Source organism: Sapajus apella, unplaced genomic scaffold (genome assembly GCF_009761245.1).
Source record: "Sapajus apella isolate SASKATOON/1434 unplaced genomic scaffold, GSC_monkey_1.0 scaffold22, whole genome shotgun sequence".
Lineage (NCBI taxonomy): Eukaryota > Metazoa > Chordata > Mammalia > Primates > Cebidae > Sapajus > Sapajus apella.
In genome coordinates, this window is record NW_022436962.1 from 22,665,303 (window position 1) to 22,676,166 (window position 10,864).

General features: G+C 43.7%; 1 protein-coding gene across 3 annotated transcripts in view; it reads right to left on the reverse strand.

Annotated features, from left to right (window-relative positions):
• The window catches only part of EPRS1 (glutamyl-prolyl-tRNA synthetase 1), a 78,288-nt gene extending 67,702 nt beyond the window's left edge, over positions 1-10,586 (reverse strand). For 2 of the 3 annotated variants that reach the window (XM_032289270.1, XM_032289269.1), the window contains exons 1-3: positions 10,275-10,586; positions 5,317-5,401; positions 6-105 (exon numbers count right to left, since the gene is read on the reverse strand). In XM_032289270.1, the coding sequence (XP_032145161.1) occupies positions 6-105; positions 5,317-5,401; positions 10,275-10,491 (402 nt within the window). In that variant the 5' untranslated portion in view covers positions 10,492-10,586. The remainder of the gene's footprint in view (positions 1-5; positions 106-5,316; positions 5,402-10,274) is intronic. The other variant, XM_032289271.1, reaches the window with a different exon arrangement.
• Positions 10,587-10,864: the final 278 nt, after the last annotated feature.

Here is a 10,864-nt window from a genome sequence, read left to right on the forward strand (position 1 = left end):
CTTACCTCAGTATGTTCCATCAGATTAGAGCCATACAACCCAGCTGTAGTTGCAACTCGAGCCAAGTATCGAAGTATGGAATTCACATCTGTGAATATCACATTTCTAGAATATAAGCATGAAATAAAATATCACTGCTGCTCTAGCAATTCCGTTTACGAAGAAATGTAAAAATGGAAACCTTATTATATTTACTATGTATTTTCTACTATAGTAAAAAAATAGATCTGCTAATTTGTTCCTTTTTTTCCAGAATTTCGCTCTTGTTGCCAAGCTGCAATGCAACGGTGTGATCTCAGTTCACTGCAACTTCCACCTCCCAGGTTCAAGTGATTCTCCTGCCTCAGCCACGAGAGTAGCTGGGATTACAGGTGCCTATCACCACAACCAGCTAATTTTTTGTATTTTTAGTAGAAACGGAGTTTCACCATGTTGGCCAGGCTGGTCTCAAGCTCTTGACCTCAGGTGATCTACTTCCCAAAGTGCTGGGATTACAGGCATGAGCCACCACGCCTGGCTTGCTAATTTGTTCTTTACATGTCTATTCAGAGGGGCAAATATGAAAATATAACCGGCATACTGAGAATAACAGTGATTTAAAATAAATCAAGGCTTGCTGGGCGTGGTGGCTCACACCTGTAATCCCAGCACTTTAGGAGGCCAAGTTGGGCGGAACACTTGAGGTCAGGAGTTTGAGACCACCCTGGCTAATATGGTAAAACCCCATCTCTACTAAAAACACAAAAATTAGCCACGTATAGTGGCATGCACCTGTGGTCCCAGCTATTCAGAAGGCTGAGGCACAAGAATTGCTGGAACCCAAGAGGCAGAAGTTGTAGCAAGCTGAGATCACATCACTGCACTCCAGCCTGGATAACAGAGAGAGACCCTGTCTCAAAATAAATAAATAAATAAATAAATAAAGGTAAAGAAGCCAAGAATATACTGCTAATAAAGAGGCTAAAAAGGCAGATCAAACCTCATCAAAATTAATCACAGGCACCACTGCACTCCAGCCTGGGCAGCAGAGCAAAACTCCGTCTCAAAAATAAAAGTAAAAATAAAAGCCACACACACACTGTTGGTGGCAGTGTAAATTAGTGAAACCACTGTAAAAAAGCAGTATGGCGATTTCTTAAAGAGCTAAAAACAGAAGTACTGAAGAGGGAGACCCAGGCATCTGAGATCAACTTCCCCTTTGACTATCACACTGCATTTCAATAGAAGAAAAGGCTGACCAACTGGCACCTCCTGTTTCACCTTCCTGTAGGCGGCAGTCTTGGTCTTGGGAAAACTCTCCGGAAGACCCTGTTTTACTTAAAACAAGATCAATGTGAGTGATCTTGTTTTCACATGTGAGTCCTAAAACTGTAAACCGGAACCCTTTCATATGTGATTCCCGAAACCGTAAACAGAAACCTTTTCACGAGTCCTAAAACTATAAACCAGAATCCTTTCATATGTGATTCCTGAAACTGTAAACAGAAACCTTTTCACATGTGAGTCCTAAAACTATGATGAAACCTTTTCATATGTGATTCCTGAAGCTGTAAACCAAAACCCTTTTCATATGCGATTTCTAAAGCTATAAACCTAAGGTTCTTCGATGTAAGTATCAGCCTGTAAAAAGGCAGAACCTTCCTTTGTTAGATAAGCTGAATTTGGACGGAATCATTCCTCAGCTCCCGGCTGTAATAAAAAAAACCCTTTCCTTTTCCCATTCGGTGTTCAGGAGCTCTGTTTCTCGCTGCCGATCCTGCTACACTATGATTCAACCCAGCAATCCCCATTCATTACTGGCTGTACACTCAGAGGAATATAAACCATTCTGCCATAAAGACACATGTACGCAAATATTCACTGCAGCACTATTCACAATAACAAAGACATGGAATCAACCTAAGTGCCCATCAGTGACAGTCTAGATAAAGAAAATGTGGCACATATATGCCATGGAATACTATGCAGCCATAAAAAAAAAAACAAGATCACATCTTTTGCAGGAACATGGATCGTGCTGGAGGCCATTATCTTTAGCAAACTAACACAGGAACAGAAAACCAAGTACTGCATGTTCTCACTTATAAGTGGGAGCTTAATGATGAGAACACATGAACACAAAAAAGAGAACAGACACTGGGGCTTACTTGAGGATGGATGTTGGGAGGAAGGAGAAGAGCAGAAAAAATAACTATTGGGTACTGGGCTTAGTTTTTGGGTGACAAAAAAATATGCATAACAAACCCCCATGACACAAGTTTACCTACATAACAAATCTGCACATCTACCACTTAACCTCAAATAAAAGTTTTAAAAAAAGAGAATTTCTTTTTAGCAATGAAACAAAAACATTGCAATCATAAAACAACAGGATACTAAACAAGTAGTATACAGCATGCAAAAAAAGAGAGCACTCAGTTACTAAAAATATAATGGCCAAAACTGAAAACCTCAATAGAAAAATGGAATAAAGCTGAGGAATTTCCCAGAAAGTAAAGAAAAAGAAAATTGAACCTGGCATGTTGATGCACACCTGTAGTCCCAGCTACTGCGGGGGGGCGTGGGCAGGTGGGGGGCTGAGGCATGTATATTGCTTAATCCCAGAAGTTGGAAGCTATAGCGTGCTATAATTGCACCTCTGAGTATCTACTGCATTCCAGCCTGGACAACATATTGAGACCTCCATCTCTAAAAATAAAAATAAAGAGATGGGGCCGGGCATGGTGGCTTATGCCTGTAATCCCAGCACTCTGGGAGGCTGAGGCAGGCAGATCATGAGGAGATTGAGACCATCCTGGCCAACATGGTGAATCTCCGTCTCTACTAAAAATACAAAAATTAGCTGGGTGTGGTGGCACATGCCTCTAATCCCATCTACTTGGGAGGCTGAGGCAGGAGAATCACTTGAACCAGGGAGTCAGAGGTTGCAGTGAGCCGAGATCGCACCACTGCACTCCAGCCTGGTGACACAGTGAGACACTATCATAGAAAAAAGAAAAAAAGAAAAAAAAAAAACAGAAAACGGAGAGAAAAACACTTCAAATTAAAGAAAAAATTTTTTCAATTACCCAAACCAGGATTTCCAAGTTTCTACAACAAAAGAGGGAACCAAATGCCCGGCAGAACAGATAAAAAATAGACCCAAACTAAAGCATATTGTTATAAAACTTGAGAATACGGACTCCTAAGGGAACAGTCTTCCAAACTTCCTGAAGTCATGTAGAAAAGTTCAGAAAGGCCGGATGCGGTGGCTCATGCCTGTAATCCCAGTATTCTGGGAGGCCAAGGCGGATGGATCACAAGGACAAGAGATTGAGACCATCCTGGCCAACGTGGTAAAACCCCATCTCTACTAAAAAAAAATTAGCTAGGCATGGTGGTGCGCACCTTGTAGTCCCAGCTACTTGAACTCAGGAGGCAAAATTTGCAGCGAGCCGAGATTATGCCACTGCACTCCCGCCTGAGGACAGAGCAAGACTGTCTCAAAAAAAAAAAAAAAAAGTTCAGAAATCAGAAAACTTTCAGAAGAAAATTACAAAGCAAACAAACAGCAATTATTCCATGGAAAATAACAGTTTGACATGAAAAGCAACTATACAATGTGGCTCAGCAGCAAATAAAACTTATTCGGTCATTATAATGTAAACACACAGAGCTCAAACAAGAATTATGGTACAATTACACTGGGAGAGAGGGGGAGATAAAGAGCAGAAGTTTATGAGTATGGGGTGACTGTGTATATAGTGGCAACAGGGGAAAGTGTTTCAGCTTTATTTTTATTTGTTTATTTTTTTTGAAACAGGATCTCCCTCTATCGCCCATGCTGGAATGCAGTGGTGCGATCTTGGCTCACTGCAACCTCCATCTCCTGGGCTCAGGCGATCTTCCCACCTCAGTCTCCCAAGTAGCTGGGGGTACAGCCACAAGCCACCACATCCAGCTAATTTTTGTATTTTTTTGTAGAGACAGGATTTTACTGTGTTGCCCAGGCTGGTCTCAAACTGCTGAGCTCAAGAAATCCACCCACCTCGACCTCCCAAAGTGCTAGGATTACAGGCATGAGCCACCGTGCCTGTCCCAGCTCTATCTTTCTTAGTGGAAAGATAGTGCCTAAAACTGGAAAAATAAGGAGAAACAATACTAGAATATAAAGGACAGAGGTCAGTACCAAAAGAATCAGCTCAAAAGTCCAGGAGTTCTAGGTACAGTGGGCTATGATCATGCCAGCCTAGGGATCGGAGGGAGACCCGGTCTAAAAAATAAATTAATTAAATAAATAAAGTCTGTGGGAAGAGATGGCCAGGGGCAGACCTGTGTTACTTCTAGTTAAACGATTACAAGTTTGCTCTGCTTTTTACACACTGAGATTTGTGCCACGGATCATATCCAAACTATGGTGCAGTAAAATAAAAGCAGAGATCAAGCAGTAACAGGAGACCTATGGTAAAAACCATCTGAGCTGGGCGCGGTGGCTCACGTCTGTAATGCTAGCACTGTGGATCACCTGAGGTCAGGAGTTCAAGACCAGCCTGGCCATCATGGTGAAATCCCATCTTTAAAAAAAGACCATCTGAGAGCACCCTATAACTTTGGAACACTGCAGTGTGGTTGCAGAGCAGAAAAAATTGCTTTGGTCCCACAACTCTTCCCAACATAGTCTGTGTGAGGATCTAGTAAAGGGAGCTTATGCAAAAGACTCGGGCAAGTAGTGCAACCTCTGCTCACAAGACTCGGGGAGGGTGTTTGCAGATGGGAGCTGGTAAGGCCAAAAGACCTTACAGGACAGAGATCACCAATCCCAACAGGCTCTGCCTATGTTCTCAGAACAATTCCGATTGTTCTGTGTCCAAAATGCTTGGGAGATAAAAGCCCCTTGATGCACTGTGTATGTTCAGACCTCATGGTGCCTTATCTGCTGCACCTCTCTTGCCAAAACACCTGGATAGACAATGGGTAGTAAAATCTTGGTACCCTTAGTTAGCTTTCTTAGGAGAACCACGCTTGCTATTGAATGCTGCAGACATGTGCTCTTCCTCCAGCTATCTTCCTCCTCAACCCTCCTCCCCACAGCCTGCAAGATTAACAAAATAATCCACCTAATAAAAGCACCTTGGAGCCCAGAGCTCAGCGTCAACGCGGATCACCGGCAAGTGCGCTGGCCCCCTGGACCCATGACGTAAAATTCTATTCTTGTGTCTTTGTCTTTATTTCTTTTCTCACTCCCTCGTCACTGCCAGGACACCAGTGACATGGGTTGGGCTGGTTCCCAACAAAGTCAATCAGTACTGAAAATAAAGTACTGATGAAAACACTTACTCAGAAACACGAAGAATATTCTCTTTCCCTTCTTCAACAGAAATGCTGACATCGTCTTTCACATGTTCTACTGCCAGCAAAGCTCCTATAAATAATATGAAAAGATTTACTCTTTAAAAACAATGCAGTATTTATAACTTGAATCATAAAGCAATCAGGATGAGTCAACAAACCAATATTAAATTCTGTAAGGCGTGAACTTTTCTCTCAGTAGTCCGCAAACAGGAAGTATAGTCTTTTGTCTCAGAACAGCAACAAATCAGAATCCAGAATCCATTCACTAGCATAGCCAACTGGTTTTGAGTTTGCTCAACTAGAGACACTGAAATTAATCTGTTCCTCCCTTTGGAGACAAAAAGAAATTAGCATAGTGCTGGCCAGGCAAGGTGGCTCATGCCTGTAATCCCAGCACTTTGGGAGGCCCAGGTGGGCAGATCACCTGAGGTTGGGTGTTTGAGACCAGCCTGACCAACATGGAGAAATCCCGTCTCTACTAAAAACACAAAATGAGCCGGGCTTGGTGGCACATGCCTGTAATCCCAACTACTCGGGAGGCTGAGGCAGGGGAATCGCTTGAACCCAGGAGGCGGAGGTTGCAGTGAGTCAAAGATCGCACCACTGCACTCCAGTCTGGGCAACAGAGCAAGACTCCATATCAAAAAACAAAAAAGTGAAAAAAAAAAAAGGGCAGAGTCAAGGTTGGAGGGGCTCCCACTGGCCAATCAGCGTACTGACCATCAAAATAAATGAGATCAATTTTAGCATACCCATACAATGAAATCACATCCAGCAAATAAAAAAGTGAACTAATAGGGCCGGGCGCGGTGGCTCAAGTCTGTAATCCCAGCACTTTGGGAGGCCGAGGCGGGTGGATCACGAGGTCAAGAGATCGAGACCATCCTGGTCAACATGGTGAAACCCCGTCTCTACTAAAACTACAAAAAATTAGCTGGGCATGGTGGCGCGTGTCTGTAGTCCCAGCTACTCAGGAGGCTGAGGCAGGAGAATTGCCTGAACCCAGGAGGCGGAGGTTGCGGTGAGCCGAGATCGCGCCATTGCACTCCAGCCTGGGTAACAAAAGCGAAACTCCGTCTCCAAAAAAAAAAAAAAAAAAAAAGTGAACTACCGTTATAGACAAAAAGATATATGAATTTCATAAGTATTATCCAAGGCACATATGAGAATATAAGAATACATATGATTCCATGTATATGAAATTATAGAAAAAGCAAAACAAGAGTGACAAAAAGAAGAGTAGCTACCAGGTGCCAGGGATATGGAAAGGAATGACTGCAAAGGAGCATGAGAGAATTTTCTGAAGTAATGGAAATATTCAATATGACGACTGCAGTGTAGATTACACTGTATACATAAAAAATAATTTAAATAGAAAATGAAAATAATACAGATTGTAACTTCTTGAGTATTTTTGCTTTGACTTTTTTTCTTCAGACAGAGTCTCACTCTGTCACCCAGGCTGGAGTGCAGTGGTGTGACCTTGGCTCACTGCAACCTCCACCTCCTGGGTTCAAGCGAATTCTCTGATTCTCCTGCCTCAGTCTCCCAAGTAGCTGGGATTAAAGTCCTAATTTTTGTATTGTTAGTAGAGATGGGGTTTCACCATGTTGGTCAGGCTGGTCTGAAACTCCTTACCTTGTGATCTGCCCACCTTGGCCTCCCAAAGTGCTGGGATTACAGGTGTGAGCCACCGTGCTCTGCCAACTTTTTTTTAATGGCAGAAAGAGAAAGCTCTTCTTACAAAAATATGCCAACTAATACATATAGAAGGAATGGTAGAATTGGAAAGTCACTATTTGGCAAGCATCATAAAAATCAAGTTAGTCAGGAAGCATCAATGGATACTGAAACTAGTAGCTGAAGGTCTGATGCAAAGTGGAAAGCTTACATAATTCCAAAGCATCTCCCCACTAAAATCAAGGTTAGAATCATCAGTAATGGGAAAATTAATGTACCCATTGATGGGCTACAATGAAGAACAAGGAACAACTATGCTATTCCTGCCAAAGACACACCAGGAAATATCAGACAACTTAAGGGATATTCTTCAGGTTAAGTGGCCTGTAATCTTCAGAAAGGTCAAAGCTATGAAAGCCAAGGTAAGACTAGTAAAAAGTTCAGACTGAAAGAAACTGGAGAGAGGTGACATCTAGATGCAAACAAAGCATAATCTAGGATTTTGATCCAAACACTACGGAGGGTATTGTGGAACAATTAGTGGTAGAATAAGGATGGGGTCTGTGCATTAGATGGAAGCACTCTATCCATGTGCATTTCCTGATTTGGGGGCTTGTGTGAGATCATGTGGAGTTTCCAAGTTTGTTGAGGATGTACACTGGAATTCTGCTGGGGTACTGAAACCTCATATCTACAGTATGCTCTTGGGTGGTGGGGGGAAAGGTCTTTGTTCTAGTCTCGCATCTTTGTTGTAAGTTTGAAATTAACATTAAATTCATAACATGATGAATGCATATAAAATAGCAAAATTCTAGCAATGCAACCTATTTTAAAAAAATGTTTCATCTAATTGTATTATTTAAAGACAAAATGTGATTGAACAACTGGGAATAACTAAATCAAAAATTAAAAAGAAGGGGAAGGAGCAATTAGAAAAATAATATGTTTGATAATTGGCATACAATTCAAAACGACAAACCTAAGAGTTTCATAGAATACTGGCAGAATTCTGAGTTCTATAACACACTACAGAAACAGGTCGCCTTTAGGTTGATTTTCTAAGCAACAAAAGATGTATCAGGAGGCTGGGCATGGTGGCTCACACCTGTAGTCCTGGCACTTTGGGAGGCCAAGGCGGGGAGACTGTTTGAGGTCAGGAGTTTGAGGCCAGCCTAGCCAACATGGCGAAACGCTGTCTCTACTAAAAAATACAAAAATTAGGCGGTGCGGTGGTACGCACTTGTAAGCTCAGCTGCTTCAGGTGGCTGAGAACAAGAATCGCTTGATCCTGGGAGGCAGAGGTTGCAATGAGCTCAGTCTCAAAAAAAAAAAAAAAAAACAGGAACTTTAACTACAGTCTCATCTAACTCTGGCAACCAATCCTATGTGGAAGACATTATTCTCCCTTTCTTAAGGAAACTGTGGGAGAAGGTAAAGAAACCTGTCAAGGTTTCACAACTAATAATAAGTGGCAGCTGGGATTGGAATGGGGTCTGCAGGAACCAAATGTCTTTGCTTTCAAGCATGAGGGCACTCTAGTGCCTTTCCAGCCCAACAATCAAACCCATTTCGTTTAGAGTTTATTGATTTGTTGTGCAGTTAATCCATAATTACTGGAACCAATATACCAAAACACCATCTTTTAAATATTTAAAATGGCTATTAAGTTATATTTTTGTTCAACAGCCTTAAAACATCACCAAAGTTGAGAACATAATGAATAATTTCATCAGCCCCACGTGGCCAATTATATATAAAGGTATGGGCTTCTTGAACATTAGAAAGTACTGTGTGTCTATTATCATAAATACGCATTAACAAATATTAGGCGAGGGGCTATCGGTGGTGGCTCATGTCTGTAATCCCAACACTTTGGGAGGACGAAGCAGGAGGATCACAAGGTCAGGGGTTCAAGACCAGCCTGGCCAATACGGTAAAACCCGTCTCTACTAAAAATACAAAAAACCTGGGCGTGGTGGAGGGCGCCTGTAATCCTAGCTACTCAGAAGGCTGAGGCAGGAGACTCATTTAAACGCGGAAGGCGGAGGTTGCAGTGAGCCAAGATCGCACCATGGCACTCCAGTCTGAAAGACTCCGTCTCCGGGGGGGGGGGGAAAAAAAAAAAAAAAAAAAAAAGGTCAGGCCGGGTACCATGGCTCACGCCTGTAATCCTAGTACTTTGGGCGGCCAAGGCAGGTTGGCTTGAGCCCAGGAGTTTGAGACCAGCCTGGGCAACATAGTGAAACGCCATCTTTCCAAAAAATACACACACACAAAAATTAGCCAGGCATGGTGGCAAGCACCTGTAGTCCCAGCTCTTTGGGATGCTGAGGTGGGGGGAATCACCGGAGCCCGGAAGTTCGAGGCTGCAGTGAGCCTTAATTGCGCCACTGCACTCCAGCCTGGACGACAGGGCAAGACCATGACTCTCAAAAGAAAAAAAAAACCATTAAACTACTTAAATTCGTCTGTGTAATTTCCCAAAGTAATGAAAAAGAAGAAATTCTAAACAATACCAATAATAACCTTGGTCATGTCAAAAAAAAATAATTTCAAACCGAACTTAAGATGTTTCAGGAAGGTGACAGGTCCAATGTTTACTCTGAAATTTACTACACAGCCACAGGGTGTAGTAAAAGCAACCGCATCAGTCTGCAGTATACCTGGGTGTTTTCCCCAGTTACCCTACAACCTTTAATTAAAAATAAATGCAGCCTCAGTTGAAATCATAAATGCTAACACGTTTGTCTGGCTTGTTTCTTCTCAACTCGATAAAACCTAAGGAAAAATTGACTCAAGTGAACTGAGAATTTCTCCCGAGAGGAGAGGGCGAGAAAGGAGGCAAGACAAGGAGAATCAGAGGGAAAAATGCTAAAAGAGAAGCGAAGATAATTGGATTTTAAGTTTTAAAATGTTTCCAAGAGCAGCTCTCGGTCTCCGGGGAAAAAACAGAGAGATGAGTTGACTGGGAGTTCATCCCTCTGAGAAGGTCCTAAGCGCAGTCTCGTGTTGCCTAGCCCAGGCTCACACCGTGCCTCCCTCCACGCCCAGGAAAACCATCTTCAGAAGCAGATGCACCTGCCGGGGACCAGGGGACGTGGGGCGCGGAGCCTCCTCCAAGGACAATACTGGGGCGAAGGGCAGGCCCAACCTCCCAGATGGTGACCACCACTGCGCAAAGCCGGGGCGCAGCGCGACCTTCCTCGCCCCGCACCCTCCCTGGCTGATGCAACCCACACGGGTTATTGGCCTCGGCCCCTTACCCAGGGGAGGGTCTCCTGAATTCACGGTCAGACAGAGCGTCGCCATCTCCACTAATCCGCAGGTCGACCTATCAGTCCGCCTGGCTGATGCCAAAACCACGCAGGACCCGGCGAAAGCAAGAAGATGCAACGTGTGCGCGCTCCCGACGCAGCCGCAGCCTTCGCTCCGCCCCTGCGCCGCAACTTCTGCGTCACCGCGTACGCCGCGGGGCATCATCGTCCGGCGCCGTCGTCGTCCCCGCCCGCAGGCTTCAGGACCTGCCACCCCCGCCTTGGCCGCCAGGGTTAGAACAGCCCACTTGGCCTTCTGTGCTGCGGTGGGACACACGCTGAAGTGGACGGGACTTTACGACACTCCGTAAAGTCAGCAGGTTGTAAAACCATCTTTAAGGTGGGATGGGCGTTTATGTGAAGCGCGAGAAAGCATGCACTGTCTGTATGTAAACATACAAAAGAAAAGTCCTGGAAGCAAACACACGATAGCCGTGGTTACCCTGGGAATGGGAGACGTTTTTCTGGTTTTCCTTTCTGTTTTACATTTTCCCCTTCCTCTTTTATTTTTCAAAAGAAGAACGTATTTTCAGGAGTTA